We start from the raw sequence: 20,169 nt of genomic DNA on the forward strand, positions 1-20,169 counted from the left end.
AATGAGGATCTGTTGAAGGTTATTGTGCAGGAGAGTGATTTAAGATTCATGGGGTGCCAGTGTGCGGTAAGGATGGGAAGGAGAGTGGCTGTAGGCAGGAAAACCGGTTTAGGAGGCTGGCAAAGGAATCTAACATTTGGGAAACAATGCGTGGAAAAAAGGGGACTAAGAGACAACAGACAGAAAGTCACTATCCTTTGTGGTCCCAGCTCTTTTCACGCTCTTTGCTCTCATTCGTGAACACTTGTACACGTGTTTATCTTACCCCAGTGGCTCCTTCCCTTCCCTTCCTTCCCCTTCCTTCCTTCTTTCCTTCCTTCCTTCCATCCTTCCCTCCTTCAACAAATACTTATTGAATATTTACTGCTTACATACTGGACATTGTACAAGGCACTGAAGATTCCAAGAAGGAAATTTTATTCTCCTGGGGAAAACAAACAAGTAAGGATATCAAGTGGAATTTAATAGGAGACCAAGTAGAAGTGTGTGTGCCAGGTTTTAGGGGCACACAGAGTAGAGGCCCCTAATCTATTATGGCAGAGAAGGTGCTACTTGAACCTGCCTGGAAAAATCACAAGGAAGTCACCAGGGGAGCAGGTAGAGAAAGGAGCAAAGGTGCAGCAGGAAAGAGGGCCTTGGGCTTCAGGGGCGGCTTGTGGCTTGGTGAGCCTGCATCACAGTGTGTATATGTAGGAGTAAAGGGCCGAGAGGTTCGAGAAGTTACCAGAGCCTTGTGTGTCCTGATAAAGACAGCAGGTTCTATTCCAAACATGTTGGAGGTCCCTGAAGGATTTTACACAGAAGAATATTAGCCTTTTTTTAGAGTCATTGAAACATAGGAGTTAAAACCTCAGACTCTGGAGTCAGATTGAGACCAGGGTGTTACTCATGGTTCAGCCACATGGGGGCTGTGTGACCTTGGGCAAGTTACTTAACCTCTCTGCTTCAGTTCCTTCTTCACTGAAATTAAAAAAAATACTACCTGCCTCACAGGTATTGTTGTTTTTTATTTTCTGAGAGTTAAATGATGTACCATTTGTAACATTCTTAGCACAGTGCCTGGCACATAGAAAGCCCTCAAAACTGATAGCTACTTTTACTAGTACTTATATCACCTCTGGCATTGTTACCATTATAAAAACTGCTCTAGGAGTGGTGTGCAAGATGAGTCAGAAATACGAGATAAACTGGAGGAAAGGGGATTAGTTACGAGCCCTCTGGAATAATCTAGGGAAGAATATTTGTTTTGTTCAACACCCAGCTGTCATTCAGAAGGAATAAAAAAAAATGTAGACTAAATGGAAAGACAGACAAGTGGAATTTAGTGATTGATTAGCTCAAAGAAACCAGGGAAAGAGTAAAAGATGACTGCAAGGCTTCAAGCTTGGGTGGCTGTAGAATTCTGGTGCTGTCGACACAAGGAAACCCTTTCTCTCCCCACCCCTTGCCTCAGGTTTCTCAGGCCATTGCTTACCTGATGTCTTTGTATGGCTGGTTTCTTTTTTCAATTTCATTCACTAGCTCAGTGACTGTGCTGTACAGGTCTGCCACTCTGTCTTTTTCTGGAATGCCTTGTCATAACCATAAAGGAGGCATATTTGAATTTAGAAACTTCAAATTTCTTAAGTCTTAAACTCCACTTACAAATTGGTTTTGAATACATCTCTCTAGTTGCTTCCAAATCTTATTTCATATTCTAGATCATGTAGATATCTCTGGAAGGACTTTAGCATCTATGCCTCTGTTTAGGGGCATTAATAGGATCCTACACTTGTTACAATTAATGTTGTATTTGGAACAAAATGTTCTTATGGCTTCTCAATATTATATAATCATTATTTTCTCTTCTGTTTTATATTGGAATTATATTTTCGGTCCCATATCACAAACAAACAAACAAACCTGGCTTGGCTTTTGGCTTTTCTCTTCCTGCCAAATTAGTACTTTCTACTCTGACTCTGAAGACAGTTGGAGAAACCTAGAACATGAGATCTTGTTTTAACCAAATGATCTGTCTGCCATGAATGCCTGATTTTAGTACAAGGAAATAGCAGGAGGGGCTAAGGCCACGGTCCTCAGGTTGTCTTTCTTTTCTTCTTTTTTTCTTTTTCTTGAGTTCAGTTATTCTGATTACTAAAAATACCTTGCTATTTGACAAAGAACAGGAATTTTGAGTTTGTACTGGGGTTAGGTTAGCCAGGTTAAAGGCTCCAGCAACATTTAGAGAAATTGTTTTTAAGAGAGCAACTTGGTAATAAAGGCCTTATACCAAAAGAAGTGACACCTCATAAACAAGTCTGCAGGGTTCTCTACTAGTGAAAATGGCCTTGTGTTGACCCATCTAAACTTACTGCCTAGGTGTTCTTTGGGATCCAGGGCACCCATTTGTGAGACAGCTGCCTTGAACTAGGGGAAGTAGAGCAAAACTCACTCCCTATCGCGATGGCTGCGCTGATGTCAACTTCATTAGTTCCTGAGCTCCTGCCTGCGAAGTTAGCAAGAACTAGTGCAGACCTGGAGTCAGAGTTGAATAGAAGGAGCTTCCACAGCAGCTCACATGCAGCCCTCCTACTCTTTCTCTCCGCTGGTCACCTAGTCTGTGCATGTGCGTGTGCGTGTGTGCGTGTGTGCGTGTGTGTGTGTGTGTGTTTCTGAAATAGTACATGAAGGATGGGAAATTACATGTCTTTGTGGGAAAATGCAGTGTTTCGGTTTCTCACCGTTTTAGTCAGCTGCTCTTGTATTTTTCCAGACTGTAAATGTATTTTGAGGCTATTAAAATCTATTCACAGTGATTAAAAAAAAAGGTAGGAACTCAATGGCTCTTTCCCAATTGCCCTTTTGTCCAGTAACAAATACCCACTTTAATTTTCCATTTTATTCCCCTTAGTGGTGGCAAAACTATCCTACTCGTCCTTATGGAAGAAAAATATCTCTGCCTTTAATTTCTGTGCTGGTAGCATAGCAGGACAAAATGCTCCCTGTGCTGGCCTATCTGTCCAGGAGCATGATTTTTTTTTTTTTTTGCAATACGCGGGCCTCTCACTGTTGTGGCCTCTCCCGTTGCGGAGCATAGGCTCCAGGCGTGCAGGCCCAGCGGCTCCGCGGCATGCGGCATCCCCCCGGACCGGGGCACGAAGCCGTGTCCCCTGCATCGGCAGGTGGACTGTCAACCACTGCGCCACCAGGGAAGCTCAGGAGCATGGAATTTGACAGCTGCTTTTAAGAGTTTGGCTCCCTGGTGAGGGCGCTAGTCTCTCGGGTGTGGGAGAAGGGAGAGGTAGAGAGGACGGGAATTCCATTTAGATCACAGACACAAAAGAACCAGGAAGTAAGAAGAAATTATTACAGTCTGTTCCTAGCTCAGGATGTTAAAGGCAGAAGCCTGGGCCGGTTGGTTATTCATTGGCAAAAAAGAAAGAGCAGTGGGGGTCAGGACTGGTCAAACCACAGAGACAGACCTGACGCGGGAGAGAGCTGCTGGCAAAGGTAAGACGTGGAGATCTTACCTGGAGTTCACCTCTTTCGCTTGGTAACTTTTTCTTGGGACAAGAGGCAGGAGGACTCTTTTCTGTTCTCAGACGTTTGTCTAAATAAAGCCCTCTCAAATTTATTTTTGTGGTGGGATTCCTAAGCAGACAAGAAGAAAAGTCACTCTCTCACCGAGCAGCTGCCCAGCTCCCACCAGGTTTTGCTCTGGGGCAGCAGCTACGGGCACAGAAAGCAAGCCGGTGAGCCTCTCCAAGCAGGTCCGCCGGACTGCTGGGAACCAGGGCTTGGTACACGCTCCCCAAACCTGGAGGACTGGTGCTGATTTCAGAGTTTCCAGGTGGAGGAAGAGAAAGTGGATCTGCAGAGAGTAAGGGGAGAGGGAGAAGCCCCTCTCCCCCACTGCCCACGGGGGCGCCATGGGTAACATCTGCCTGAGGCTCCGGAGGTACCTGGAGCCCTGTCTCCCCTGCTTGTCTCAGGAGGCAGACAAGTCGGTGGTGATTCAGAACCCGTGGACTGTCTGCCCCCCCGATCCTCCCCGGCCGCCGTGTCCGGAGCCCGAGAGAAGCCAGGGCCAGTACTTTGTGGCTCTGTTTGATTACCAGGCTCGGACCCCAGAGGACCTGAGCTTCTGCGCGGGCGACAAGCTCCAAGTCTTGGACACGTCCCACGAGGGTTGGTGGCTCGCCAGGCACTTGGAGAAAAGGGCAGACGGCTCCGACCAGCAGCTGCAGGGCTATATTCCTTCTAACTATGTGGCTGAGGACAGGAGCCTCCAGGCAGAGCCGTGAGTAGTACACACATTTTATTTCTCAGCTCTCTGAGGGCGGGTAATGAGGTTTCCTTCTTACCTATCTGCAAACCCACTAATTTTCAAAGAGCTGCCTAGAAAGTATAAGGAAGTACTGGCAAGAATCTTCTAATTGAAACACAACTCCCCTGCTAGGTGAGAGTGAAACTGGAAGGTAGCTGTTGAAATGACTTCTATTAACAGTTTGTATACCTACAGGCCCTGGGTGCATTTTCATCAACATAAACGAATGGTGCATTTAATGCTCTATCTTTTCTTTGGCTGTAAAATAAGTCATGCCTCACTTTAACATAGAACTGCATCTCATTTGCAGGTATATCATAGATCTTCCTTAAACTACACTTGCAAATCTAAAGTCCAGCTCTCTCTTTTTTTAAACTTTTGGAAGCATCAACTCCAGTTCTGAGAGGCACACACAGGGGTAACTAATGTAGAAGGTCACATTTAGAAGATGCTACATTTTCCCAGTGAAATCATGACTGGATATTTTTCTTTGAGTCCCAGATATGGAGTTATGCTACCCAAATTTTGATATCTTTTGGGTTTTATTATGATTAGAAACTAGTCAGCTACAGATGTTTAGGAAGTTTTAACAAGAAAAATAATGACATTATTTCTCCAGAGAAGGAGATTAAGACTTTACCCTGATATTTGAATAAATCCTATGAGTTATAGTGGAATCAAGGAAGAAAACTTTATGTACTTATGCACGTATCCATCCGTCCATCCATCCATCCATGCAAGTGTCAGGTGGAGTAGTGGCATGGGGGGAGAAGGGGCAAGGTTATGCTAGTGGTAGTTGAATATAAAGTAGATAAAGCAAGGTCTTGACACCGTTGTCATACTTGGGGTCTGGTGTGTTGAGAAGCAGGCTCAGACTGCTACTTACCCTAAACTTCTTGCTGCCTGGTTCCAGTGAAACCTAAGACTGGGAATGTCTCTCAGGACTCATTTTATAGAGTGGGTCCTTAGTAGAGGAACCTCTGGGGATTCACTCATTTTCTCATGTGTTTTTTCTTTTGATGTGAGCTGCAGCATCCCTTACTGGCCCAGGTAATAAAATTGTAGGAAGAGCCATGGTGCATTGTTGCTGATTTCCAAACTCAAATTCAAATACAAAAGGGGGTTGGGGGGCTTTTGAGATTCTTTCCAACACCAAGGGCCTGTAAATGTTAGGAAGTGTCTTATTTTACACCTAGATAGAAATCTCTTCCATTCCTATACACTAACAATGAAAAATCTGAAAGAGAAATTAAGGAAACACTCCCATTTACCATTGCAACAAAAAGAATAAAATACCTAGGAATAAACCTACCCAAGGAGACAAAAGACCTGTATGCAGAAAACTATAAGACACTGATGAAAGAAATTAAAGATGGTACCAACAGATGGAGAGATACACTGTGTTCTTGGATTGGAAGAATCAACATTGTGAAAATGACTATACTACCCAAAGCAATCTACAGATTCAATGCAATCCCTATCAAACTACCAATGACATTTTTCACAGAACTAGAACAAAAAATTTCACAATTTGTATGGAAACACAAAAGACCCCGAATAGCCAAAGCAATCTTGAGAAAGAAAAATGGAGCTGGAGGAATCAGGCTCCCTGACTTCAGACTATACTATAAAGCTACAGTAATCAAGACAGTATGGTACCAGCACAAAAACAGAAATATAGATTAATGGAACAGGAGAGACAGCCCAGAGATAAACCCACACCCATATGGTCATCTTATCTTTGGTAAAGGAGGCAAGGATATACAATGGAGAAAAGACAGACTCTTCAATAAGTGGTGCTGGGAAAACTGGACAGCTACATGTAAAAGAATGAAATTAGAACACTCCCTACACCATACATAGAAATAAACTCAAAATAGATTAAAGACCTAAATGTAAGGCAAGACACTATAAAACTCTTAGAGGAAAACATAGGCAGAAAACTCTATGACATAAATCACAGCAAGATCCTTTTTGACCCACCTCCTAGAGAAATGGAAATAAACACAAAAATAAACAAATGGGATCTAATGAAACCTCAAAGCTTTTGCACAGCAAAGGAAAACATAAAGAAGACGAAAAGACAACCCTCAGAATGGGAGAAATATTTGCAAATGAAGCAACTTACAAAGGATTAACCTCCAAAATTTACAAGCAGCTCATGCAGCTCAATATCAAAATAACAAACAACCCAATCCAAAAATGGGCAGAAGACCTAAATAGACATTTCTCCAAAGAAGATATACAGATTTGCAACAAACACATGAAAGGATGCTCAACATCACTAACCATTAAAGAAATGCAAATCAAAAGTACAGTGAGACATCACCTCACACCAGTCAGAATGGGCATCATCAAAATATCTACAAACAATAAATGCTCGAGAGAGTGTGGAGAAAAGGGAACCCTCTTGCACTGTTGGTGGGAATGTAAATTGATACAGCCACTATGGAGAACAGTATGGAGTTTCCTTAAGAAACTAAAAATAGAACTAGCATAGTACCCAGCAATCCCACTACTGGGCATATACCCTGAGAAAACCATAATTCAAAAAGAGTCATGTACCACAATGTTCATTGCAGCTCTATTTACAATAGCCAGGACATGGAAGCAACCTAAATGTCCATCGACAGATGAATGGATAAAGAAGGTGTGGCACATATATACAATGGAATATTACTCTGCCATAAAAAGAAATGAAATTGAGTTATTTGTAGTGAGGTGGATGGACCTAGAGTCTGTCATACAGAGTGAAATAAGTCAGAAAGAGTAAAACAAATAACATATCCTAACACATATATATGGAATCTAAAAAAAAAAAAAAGGTTCTGAAGAACCTAGGGGCAGGACAGGAATAAAGAGGCAGATGTAGAGAGTAGACTTGAGGACACGGGAAATGGGAAGGGTAAGCTGAGACAAAGTGAGAGAGTGGCATGGACACATATACACTCCCAAATGTAAAATAGATAGCTAGTGGGAAGCCGCCGCATGGCACAGGGAGATCAGCTCTGTGCTTTGTGACCACCTAAAGGGGTGGGATGGGGAGGGTGGGAGGGAGACGCAAGAGGGAGGGGATATTGGGATACAAGTATACGTACAGCTGATTCACTTTGTTATACAGCAGAAACTAACATAACATTGTAGGAATTATACTCCAGTAAAGATGTTAGAAAAAAAAAAAAAGAGAATCGGATCTTGTTTTTGTCCTGATCCATCGTGGTCACAGAGTGGCCTTTTCTGATGTTGGTATTCTGTGACGTTGTTTGTGTTCAAGAGGAGAACACCCAGGCCTAGTCATAAGTGCCATGCAAACTCCTGGACGCTAGGGTCTGCTTTTCTCTTTTTCAGCCAGCATAATACAGATGCTGCTAAATGCTGTAGAGTCACACAACTGTCTGTCATGTAGCATGCACTTAAAAATAATATCTTGGGCTTCCCTGGTGGCGCCGTGGTTGAAAGTCCGCCTGCCAATGCAGGGGACACGGGTTCGTGCCCCGGTGCGGGAAGATCCCACATGCCGCAGAGCGGCTGGGCCCGTGAGCCATGGCCGCTGAGCCTGCGCGTCCGGAGCCTATGCTCCGTAACGGGAGAGGCCACAACAGTGAGAGGCCCGCGTACCACCAAAAAAAAAAAAAATATATATATATCTTAATGGATGAATGAGGAAACAAATACGTGGCTGAATGTATGCAGACGTAGAAGAGACAAGTCCTGCTTTGGGGATAATCACACCTTTCTTTCTTTCAGGGTTCAGCTCTCATGACCCCCTTCCAGCCTGCCTCTGGAGCTTGTACTTTTATCGTATAATGGCTAGTTGTACAACTTCTCTCTTTCATACAAGACTGTGAAGTCTTTGAGGGCAGGATACTTGTGTTTCCTGTATCATGCCTGGAAAACTATTTAAAGCAGTGCTTGTGCTCCAGCGAATTTATAATCTCAGGAGGTGAGACTCTCTATTTCCTCTTGAAGTTGTAGATTCTGTGTAGTAGAAGCACTCTCCCATTCAGTTTTACTCAATGCTTATTGACGGGACAATTCAGCACAAATTGTTGAACATGGCAGAAGGGAAGTAAAAGTATATTCAGGGAATGGGAAGTTGTACAGTTTAGTTGAAGCATTTACGGAGAGAGCAAATAGAAATCTGGAAAAAGAGGTTGGGACTAGGTTTTGGAAAAGACCATGTGTGCCACGTTAAAGAGTTTGGGTTTTGTCTGATAGGAAATAGATGGAAGTAAGAACTTTGAAAAGGCAGTGATGATGTGAGAATGGAATGGAGAAGAGAGAGGCTAGGGAGGAGTAGGGAAGTTGTACCAAATGTCTTCAGCATGAGGTTGTCAGGGTTTAATTTCTAATTGTGGTACTGTTAAAAAAAAAAGAAGAGTAGGAATATGAACAATCTCATGAATGAAAAATCAAGAGGACTTAGGGGAAGGGAAATAATTAGCACTTTAAGTACCTTTGATGTGCTGAGCACACAAAACCATATATATGAGCTAATTTAATCTTTATAATAGCCCTGCAAGGCAGGTTTTCTTATCACTGTTTTTAGGATGAGAAAATTGAAACTCAAATTTAAATAAATCCAAGAGCATTCTTATCTGGTAAATAGTAGAGGCAAAACTACAAATTAGATGTAGAAGAGAAAGAGAGAGAATTAAAAATGTTATTTGGGACCACGTGAAATAGTAAGAGAAATATACATTTCATAAAGTACTTCTTATTAGGGGGTGTGGTTGAAACAGAAAAGCTGACAACACGTTCGCTTTTAGGCATGTTGAATGTGAAGTACTAATAAGTCATCTCAATGACCATGTCCAGGAGAAATGTAGAAATACAAAACTTTGGGCAAAAAGAAAAGTCTATTCCGTGAAGATAGATTTTTGAAGGCATTCACACCGAGGTGTTGTAGATATTACAGGAATATAAGAACTGCAGGGCATTGTAGGCTTTGCAAGGATTATGAGAACCATAGTGTGAGACTCTAAGAAACAGAAGGGGCCAAAGATTAACTCTTTAGAAATGCCCGTCATTTATGTGAGTAGATGCGGTGAGTAGATTGTAGTAACGGCCCAGTTTTTTATACCTCCTTACTACACACTCTCGGGTAGTCTCCTCCCACACAAAATCTTCGTTGACCACGGAACTTGCTTTGGCCAATGGGACGATAGTAAACGTGACAAAAATAGAGATTGAAAATGTTGGGGCTTGCTTTCTTATTGCTCTTGGAGTTCTGTAACTACTATGAAAAAACTCAAGCAAACCTCCTGGAGGAGGGAAGACCATGTGAAGAGAAGCCCTATTTTGTCCCAGCTGACTTACCAGCTGAGTGGAGACTCATGATCCCAGCTAAGGTCAGTGGAGCCCATCCCAAATTGCGCACCTTTAGATTCCTGAGTTAACCAAACACAGTCAGTTCTTCATATCTATAGGTTTTGTTTCTGTGTATTCAGCTAAATGTGATAAAAACTAGTTGGAAAAAAAAAATCTAAAAAGTGAAACTTGAATTCACCACATGTTGGCAACGGTTTACATAGCATTTATGTTGTATTAGGTATTATAAGTAATCCAGACATGAGTTAAAGTATCTTTAAGGGATGTGCGTAGGTTATATGCAAATAGTACACCATTTTATATAGGGGCCTTGAGCCTCCACAGATATCAGTATCCTGGAACCAATCCCCCTCAGATAAGGAGGGAAGACTGTAGTTGTTATGAAGCAAAACCTAACTCATACAGGAAAGAAGAGCCCCTGAAGGAAACAATGAGCATCTTACTCAAAATAAGAAGACAAAATGTCAAGAAGGATGTTTTAGGTCAAATGCTAAACAAAGGTCAGAGTAATGAGGAAGAGGTAAAGACCATTAGATTTGCTGGAAGATTACTGGTGACACTAAAAAGCAGTTTTATAATGTAAATACAGATGATGTCATTCAGTAAAGAGAGTGAGTGAGTTATAACAAGGAACTTCATGCTGTGTCTGGGACTCTGAACTGGGAGGTTTAGGCTGGGTTGAGCCATAGAAAAAGTATTGTATGTTAGGGCTCTACACGTGGGACTTGGGTCCATCCTGAGAACCTGAGACGAGGAAAAGCAAAATTAAAAGAGGCAGTGGAGCTTAGCTGCCTCCGTCTCTGAGCAGAGTATGCAGGGTCCTAAGGACTATGTCTGTTTGGTTGGGATTTACCAAAAATTTCACCTTCTCTAGGGCATCAAAGTTGGTAGCTTTTAAACATCCTCTGATAAGTTTAGATATTTCGATTTAGAAGTTGGGGCAGAGCGAGGATAAGTCAAGGGTTTATCTTTAGTGCAGTTGGGCCTTCCCAAGATTGTTGGCAAAATTAAAGAATTTTTCTCTTGAGTGCTATCCTCCCCAGTTTTGGGGTCATGTGGAAAGACTGAGCTTAGTTCAAGGTCTTAAAGTACAGGCAGCAAATATATGTAACTTTTAAAGAAGATTGTCTGTGAAGGTAAGCCCTGTTGTCTTCTATGATATACTATAGTTCTAAGATATTCCTTGGTTTAACTTCAGGCTATTATCATGCAGAGAATACAATGATGTTTCAGATAAAAATAATAGAAAAGTGACTCAATATCTTGTATCTGCGTTAGGCAGTAGTTTATAGGAATCAGGCACATATTGGTGTTGATGCTGAATCACTCTGAACTCTGTACTACCTCTTATTAAAAGCCTCACTTTAAAAAGCAGTAGTTTAGGAAAATGGAGAGTCATGCTATTGATTTAGCAGGTCCTGGTAAAATGGTAGAAAACAAAATAGTTACATGATAATTAATGGAGATCAAAGGATCCCAGTAGACGATTTTTCTCTTATGATAATTTTGGTGCTTACTGAAACCCCTGATATCTTTTAAGGCAAAATTGTCCATTTTCTGAAAATTTTAATGTTAGAAAATATTCTAGTTTACCGATGGTTTTTAAAAAAACAACAACTTTATTTTAAAAAAAAAACATGTTTGATAAATACAAAACAATATGTGCAACTTTAAGGTAAGATTTAAAGCATGATGATTAATGAACATCCATTTAACCAGCTAGCCTATGACCTAGACTATAACTAACAATGAGCCTATGAGTTCTTCCCCTCCCCCATCTCTATAGTAAAACCCTTTCCTAGACAATGTTGATAGCAATTCAATTTCTAATAGTGAAAGGCTGGAATCAATCCAAATGTCCATTAATAGGAGAGGGATAAATTGTGGTTTATTTATTCAATGAAATATTATACAATAGTGAAAACGATGAAGTGAGTGGCATGCAACAGCATGGGTATGTTTTTGAAATATGTTGAGTGGAAAGTAAATTTCAAGAGATGGCATATAATATGATTCTAGTTTATAAAGTCTGCAAATAAAACCAAATAATATATTGTTTAGGCATGTATATTAGTAAACTATAAAATAAAGTAGGAGAATGATAAACAGCTATTTGATTTATTTATCTGAGTATTGTAGATTCTATGCTTCTGTTGAACATTTAAAGAAATGATTAAAAGAATGATTTTCATGATTCAATCATGAAAAGTAAAGGTAACAAATATTCTGGCCAAAAGTTCAAATGTAGATATTGTGATTGATCAGATATTGTTTATGACTCTGCCCTCCTCACAATACTATTTTCACTGAATTATCCTTTAATATTATCCTCCTAATATAAGAAAGACATAAAAAATTATAGCTTTGGGGACTTCCCTGGTGGCTCAGTGGTTAAGAATCTACCCGCCAATGCAGGGGACGCGGGTTCGAGCCCTGGTCCGGGAAGATCCCACATGCTGCGAAGCAACTAAGCCCGTGAGCAACTACTGAGCCTGCGCTCTAGAGCCTGTGCTTTACAACAAGAGAAGCCCCTGCAATGAGAAGCCCGCACACCTCAAAGAAGAGCAGCCCCCGCTCGCGACGACTAGAAAAAGCCCGCGCACAGCAACGAAGACCCAATGCAGCCAAAAATAAATAAATAAATAAATTTATTTAAAAAAAAACACATAGCTTTTGCAATTACTGTTGTCATTATCCACTCTGACTTTTTTTTTTTTTTTTGTGGTACGTGGGCCTCTCACTGTTGTGGCCTCTCCCTGTTGTGGCCTCTCCCGTTGTGGAGCACAGGCTCCGGACGCGCAGGCTCAGTGGCCATGGCTCACGGGCCCAGCCGCTCCACGGCATGTGGGATCTTCCGGGACCGGGGCACGAACCCGTGTCCCCTGCATCGGCAGGCGGACTCTCAACCACTGCACCACCAGGGAAGCCCTATCCACTGTGACTTTTAAGATACTCCTTCCCCAAATTCCAGTGACAAGAATTCTTAACCTTAGACCATGGACTCCTAAAGGTTACAGAGAGGGGCTTGAGACAGTCTATGAACCCTCTGAAATTGCATATAAAATTTGTGTGATGTATATTTGTGCATTTTCTAGGGTAAGGGGTTATAGGTTTTACGATATTCTAAAAGGAATGGTGTTTAAAAAGTGTAAGAACCTGTTGTAAAATTAGCACAGGCAAAGTTTGTTTGTTTCTCTTGAAAAATTGATTTACTTCCTTATAGCAGATAATAAATTATTAATTTATTATACACCACATTTTTATTCTTAGCTACGAGGAAGCTCAGAGTCCAGTTAAATGCTTGTTCACAGTAACTGTATTTGACCTTAATTCTGGCTTATTTTCTTCCTTCTCTCTCTCTTTATTTTTTTGAATTCTTTTTTATTTCTACTTTCTAGAACGTAATATTGAGTTTTGTAGGGGTCTGTTGTTATAACCTACTTTAATACGTAAATAGTGATGATCAGTCTAGACATGTTTTATGATCTTAAATTATAAATAAAAATAATTTTATATCTTTATATACTAATTAAAGGGTACTTAAAAAAATTCTGTTTCTGAGCTTTGTTGAGCGACTAGTTCTAAGCCAAACTGACAGGTTGTTTGATAGAATACAATTAAAGACTGTTGGCCAAAAACCTACCTTGCTACTCCCTTACTTCGCTCCCACTTCGCTTTTCTGGCTCTAACACTGGTTGGTGCTGTTTCCCCTGCCTCTTACTTGTTTGTTTCATTTCTTTTCAATTTCAACCAAGGGCACACATCTTTGTCTGCTGGAGAATTTGATACAACCTCCCCGCCATTTCTCCTTGTTTCCGGGATTGCAGTCAGCTTGTGTTTGTGCACATGTGTAGGATTCATTCTGGTTATCTCTTGATCTGCAGAGTGAGGCAGAAAAGTGCCCTCACTAGAGGCTTCAGCCCTGTGTAAGACCCACATGCATTAGAGGAGAAACACACAAGGAGCCAAGAAAAAAAAAATAGAGACAAAGGGAAGGAAGGGACATAGTAGTTTAAAATGTCGGTAAAAAAGGCAGATGAATTTTTAATAAACATCAGAAAAGGAGATGTAAGGAACAAACCGAAGATCCCATAAGCTAAAATAAAATAAAATAAAGTAAAATAAAATAAAGTAAAGCTAATGTGTAAGGAATACAAAGTGAGAGTATGTGAGAAATTAAAGAGAATAGGAAAGAGGATTGAGGAGCAGACAGACAATATGGCTTGGTTTGTAGTTGAGGGAAGACTAGGTAAGGATACTTAGCACTTCCATGCTAAGAATGGAAGTATGTCAGACAAATGTGTTCTGTAGGGAAGTTCATGATTCTAGGCTTATAGTATTTAACTGTATTAAAATAAATATCCCTGGAGCTTTTGCTTTTGTGTTACATAAGCATTTATACTAAGGAGACTATAGCCAACGTAACTTTTCAAAGGCAGACTTTCTGTTGGGTCCATCCATAGTGAAGAAAATAAAATGCTAATCATTGTCACTGAAAGTGAGTTAAACCCTTTTCTTCCCTCATTCTGTACCCTCTTTCTACCACCCAAAAGATATGTTATATTTTAGGGTTCATCATCTTTCACAATGTAAAAAGAAAAGAACCCACAAAATATGCATATTCATCATACAGAGAATGAAACCAAGTGACTTCATGGACCTAACAATGAATTGGCCTCCTGCCTGGACTGTGGGCAATTTGGATGAAAGCAAATTGATAGTGATATAAGAAGTCTTTTACATTCACTAATGGAAAATTGGCTGTATAGGCAAAGTGGTAAAACAGAAGACTTCTGTAGGGAATTAGAGGAAGTTAACAGCCTTGCTTGCTCCCACTGGTTGAGAAGGTCTCACAAAGAAAGTACTCCATTAGGGCAAACAAGAAGGATTTATTATTTGCTGATTTAATTGTCAAAGAAATACTATGTTCATAATAGTAAAACCAACTGTTGTTCTGCTGACATGTTCACATGTAGACTATGAAATCTCTTTTTGAGAAAATAAAAGAATAGATAGCTGAACATTCATCAGCGAAGGTTTACATAAGCTTCTGCACAGTTCCAATGATGACTTTTCCTAGGACAGAGGTCACTTACTTTGCTTACCTTATCTATACATTTACATTTGCAGTTAAGACTAATATTTTTCTTGTAAAGCTATTTCATTTATTTAATGCACAAAATACTATTTTTTTCCTTTTCAAAGGAACATTTTCAGTTTGACTTTGAAATTAACTTAATAGAAGCTAATCTTCTTCAAATGCAAAGAAAGAACATCTCCCAGGAATCTTTGCTTAACAGTTCTAGGAAGATAAAATATTTCAAAAAGCATTTCGTTTTAACATTCTAAGTGCATTGTTGCAGCTGACAGAGATCACTGAACATGCTTAGTGGTTTAGTTTTGTATAGGGGTTGTTATGAGAAAAATGATCCCAACTTGTTTTTCAAACCTATGTTCTTATCCATTCGACATATTTTAGTAACTTTTGGTTATTATAATTTTGTACCATTGTAAAGAAATAGGAGTATAAATAATATACAGTTTAGTTTGATCCAGCAGAAAGTAAGTATATTTGCTAAGGGTAACCCAAGTAATTGGCAAGGTTACTGCATTCCTGGAGCTTAACCTATCTGACGGATCTCAGTCCCAGCTGAAAGAGGGGAGCAAACTATCCTTATCACTGGAGGTTTTGTCATGGAGAGAGGCTTTGTCCAAGCTAAGAAGGTAACTTTGTCATTTCTTCTTAAACTGCTTTTCTATTTTTAGAAACCAAGTATTTGGTCAGACAAACTTATTGAAAAAGAGCAGACAGATCTCCTACTGCATGTCCTTTTTCTGTCTAGACACTTTTCCTAGAATGGAAAATCGAAATGAAATCATGTTTAATGGAACTTAGAGGTAATGGCCATTGAGAAAGAGAGCCAGATGAAGAGAAAGAAAATAGATGGAATGAAGACAAGACAGAGGAGACGAAGGAGAGCATAAGGAGGAGAAGGCAATTTCTATTACAAAGGAAAGTAACAAGTGTCAAACAATCACTGAGCATGTTCTTCTCTACTGTAAATAGAAACCACAGAAACAGACATTCACCCTGCTCACTATTTATTTGTGAGAATTTGTTGCAACACAAAAATTCATTACCTGTTAGCTTAGCCACTAATATTGAAAAAAAGAAAATCAGTACAGTGGAGTATTAAGGAAAACCTTTAATAATAGCTCGATTAAGAGGTCAATGAGTTGGAAAGCTTGATTTTAATGAGTGGCTACACAATTTACATGACAATTTCTCTTGCTTCTACCTTTTTTGATTCAGTCATTTTGTTACATTTAGTTCAAATGTATTCACTATCATGCACAATACTTTGCTAATCAAATATGTTAGCAGATTATAACTTTGAAACAGAATTTTTCAATCAATGTTATTAGGTGAAAAGTTTCTGGTAGTATGTATTTGGTGGGTGCATAGGTGCATAACGGCTGAGGGGGCATATTGAAAAAGAATTAGCAAGTTTAGAATGTGCCTGAATCTTAAGCATTCTGTAGGTTCAACTGAAATTGAATCTATGGATATTCACTTCTTATAAAAATTCTTGACCTCTCTTAAGGTCACCACTATCATTTAAATTCCAGTTAGTAAAGAATTAAATTATTTTTCAGAACTAATTTCCTCTTGGAAAGCTATGCAGCAGCAAGCAAATAAAATCAACATTCTTAACTCTTAAAAACAACCCTTAACTCCTCTCCCCCTCGGGCTATTGCACATAATCTCTTCTCTACAGCAAACCTTTGAAAAAGTTGCCTTTACTTGGGGTCTTTTTCATTTTTTTTCCCCCTCTATCTCTCTCTCAACCACACTCCTTCTTTAAATGTTTTTACTATATGAATTTTCCAACATATACAAAACTGTAGAAAACAGTACCCCGTTGTCTCATCACTCAACTTCCACAAATATCCTTATACTCCTTTTTCCCACCTCTACTCCCACCCCACCATGGGTTATTTTGAAGCAAATCCTAGACATCATATAATTCTATCTGTAAATTCATTTGTAAGTATCTCTAAAATGCATGAAATTCTCTTAAACAAACAAACAAACATAATTGAGTATAATGATCACTCCTAAAAATATAAAATAACACTAATATCATCAAATATCTGGTCAGTGTGAAACTTCCCATAGTTTTATAAACCTTTTCTTAATATTTGGTTTGAATCTAAATTTTCGTGGATTTATTTTGTGATTTGTCTGTGGATGCAAGTAAAGCCCATACATTACAATTGGTTTATTTGTACCTATTAATCTCCCTTAACTTGGATTCCTTTTCTATGTTCATCCTTGGTACATTCCTTGAAATGTATTTCCTTTGCTTCCGAAGCTGGATTTTGCGGACTGGTTCTCTCTTGAATTGACTGCAATTAGACTTTATCACTCCAGGAAGCTGCTCTTATTAAAGGTCACCAAGAAACTCCACATTGCAAAATCCATTGGTCAGTTCTTAGTCTTCATCTTAGTTATCTTACCAATACTATAATATTTAACACACTTGATAACTCCACCATCCTTAATACACTTCTTTTAATTGATCTCCAGGATACCCAGTCACCTGGTTTACTCCCGCATAACTGAGACATTTGGGCTGGCACCCTCTCTTCTCCCAGACCATTAAATATCGGAGTGCCCAGTCCTCTGACCTTGATCCTCTTCTCTATCTGGCCTCATTTTCTTGGTCATCTCGTTCAACTTGAGACATGTATACTTGACATCACTATATCCTAATGGAAGTTTCCAAATTCCAGGCATTTCCAACACTTCCAAAACTGAGCTCCTACATTCCTCCTATGAACCTGTCCCACTGTCTTCCCCAGCTCTGTCAATAACAACTATGCCTCCATTTGCTCAGGCCAAATATCTTGGAATCACCAACAGCCATTTTCCTTTCAGACCTCACTTCTCATCAGTCAGAACATCATTTTGCCTCTATCCTCAATAAATATCCACAAATCAGTACCTTACCAGCCCCTGCCATTGTCTGGTCCAACTCATCTTGATCTTTCAATCTGGCTTAGTATGATAGCATCCTAACTGGCCTCTCTGATTTGACTGTTGCCTTAAAATATAATCTATACCCAACCCAGCAGGCAGAGTGACTCTGTTAAAATGCCAAAAAATTAAAATTACTTCTCTGCTTGAAACTCTCCAGCAGCTTCCTGTCTCACTCAGAGCTAACTCCCAAGTCTCCTTGCAGTGACCCCCCCCCCATTTCTACCATTACCTCTCTGGCTTCACTCCTCATTTCTTTCCCTTCTACCTCTGCCACATGACTTTTTTTGTGGGGAGGGGGAGTGTGGATCTAGCTGAAAATGATTTTGTAAAATTTTGTTTGGAGTCTGGAATTTGAATTATTATTGCTCATTAAACTTGTAAGACATAGGGAGAAATAAAGAACTTTGTAGGTGTTCTCATAGATGCAATAACTTGCTCTACCCTGAACCATTGATATACAAGGTGTGGCCAAATTACTCCTAAATCATTAATTTTGATATTAAGGGAGAAGAAGTCTTTCTTGGTCCATGAATATGTATATTCATCCTAAGAATATTGGAGAACATAACCAGTTTCAGGTCTATTGATCGGGTATGAAAGACTATTATTTTCACTTAGATTTTGGAATTGAAGAGTGGCCTTTTAATTAGCTTGTGCTGATGTTTCATCTGTGTTTGGCATTTCAAACTGATTCTCTTTAATAAGGGACAGCCTATATGCCACTGTATAGTTTTGAGAACACAGTCTTTCTTGCTCATTGATGCTGAGGGCAAAAGGGGAAAATCTGGGAGTTGAACAAATTGGTCTCTTGTACTAACATCAGCAAAAGGCTGTGTTATTACTAAACAGGTATTTAGATTTCAGTCCCAGGCATTTTAAGATCCTTGACATTGCATTTGCTTTTCTCTTATTTATGTCTTTATAGGAGAATTTTTCTTAATGAATTCAATGCAATGTATGCACATCTAAAAATAGCTCTAAACACACAAAAATAATGAGTAATTCTGTTGTCATCATGTAAAATTACCTTCTGCATCTCAAATGTTTCTCCTTCCCGTAAGAAATTAAACACAAACATGAATATATAAACAAATATGTTCTTGCTGTAATGCTACTTGACATTTTAACTGTAATTAAAAGGACTTCGAATATTAACCAACATTAATTAACAATGTAAAGTGCCTTAAGCATGAAGTGTAATAACAATGCTGAGTAGATTAGGCACATTCATCAATACACTTCATGCTTATTAAAGATTTGTTTTTGAATGCTGCATTATTAAACAGGTTTATTATGCCTACTATATGAATCTTGAGTTTCTGCTATATTTGTTCTGTAGATATTACTCCTTCCTGAGGCTGTTGTGGTGTTGAGGACAGGCTCCATGGTCTGAGTATGCAGGGTGAGAGGCTGATTGGAGGTGTGGTTCTGGGAGAAGCAAAGCTGCCTTGTTTTTGATTTTGGTTATGCTAGTATTTTATTTTTCCTAAGTCCCAAAGTGCACGGGGGAGTTGAGGGGGGAAGCAGAAAGGAGGGAGAATAATACCTCAGGAGTCCCACAAAATGCTATTTCTTTTGGTGTGGTACGCCTGGCACTCTATGATATTGCTAACTTACTTCCAGTGAATCCAAGAACTTAGCAAAAAAGCATTCCCCAGGTGGTGCTATTTGTGGATTCTGTTCACTTATAATGTCTATGCCGGTAGTTTTCATTCAAGCAACTTGTGGCTAGAATGGCTTTGTGCCTTAGCCGCCCATCCTCTCATGACATTATGTTGCACAGTCCCTGCCTTGGACACTTTTTATGAATATTATAATGATTTTCAGTTTTCCTTTTTTGTAGATACTGGCAGGCTTCTCCCTCGACCCCTGATCCTACCTCTGAATAGTTCTTTTTGACCAGTGTCTCTAACTACCCTGACTCACTCCTGTACATTAGCATTAAACGAAAAAAAAAAACCCTCAAAAGTTCTTGTTTCACTTTGAAGTTTTCTTCTAATTTTTAAAAATCTTAATCTTTTTAATCATATTTTTTCTTCTTTAAGCCATTAACATTTTTTTGTTTACTGAATCTGTTGCAGACCTATAATACTGGATTAAAAATCTTCTGTTTTCCCTTTTAATTTCAAGTACTTCTTGCTTTATGTTATTTTGATTTATACTATTTTATACATATTAACATTTTAATTTTTAATTATGATTATCAATTACAATGACCTTTTTATTCTGATGCTTTCAAAAACTTCCAAAGTCTACTTCTTCTAAATTAATATTGTTTATTCAAGATTAAAAAAATTAAGTGGGGCTTCCCTGGTGGTGCAGTGGTTGAGAGTCCGCCTGCTGATGCAGGGGACACGGGTTCGTGCCCCGGTCTGGGAAGATCCCACATGCCGCGGAGCGGCTGGGCCCGTGAGCCATGGCCACTGAGCCTGCGCGTCCGGAGCCTGTGCTCCGCAACAGTGAGAAACCCGCGTACCGCAAAAAAAAA

General features: G+C 39.6%; 1 protein-coding gene across 1 annotated transcript in view; it reads left to right on the plus strand.

Annotated features, from left to right (window-relative positions):
* Positions 1–3,908: 3,908 nt before the first annotated feature.
* FRK (fyn related Src family tyrosine kinase) overlaps positions 3,909–20,169 on the plus strand; it is a 92,493-nt gene continuing 76,232 nt past the window's right edge. The window contains exon 1 of the mRNA XM_060030569.1: positions 3,909–4,279. Coding sequence (XP_059886552.1) covers positions 3,909–4,279 — 371 coding nt within the window. The remainder of the gene's footprint in view (positions 4,280–20,169) is intronic.

The sequence above is a fragment of the Delphinus delphis genome, chromosome 14 (genome assembly GCF_949987515.2).
Source record: "Delphinus delphis chromosome 14, mDelDel1.2, whole genome shotgun sequence".
Taxonomy (NCBI): Eukaryota; Metazoa; Chordata; class Mammalia; order Artiodactyla; family Delphinidae; genus Delphinus; species Delphinus delphis.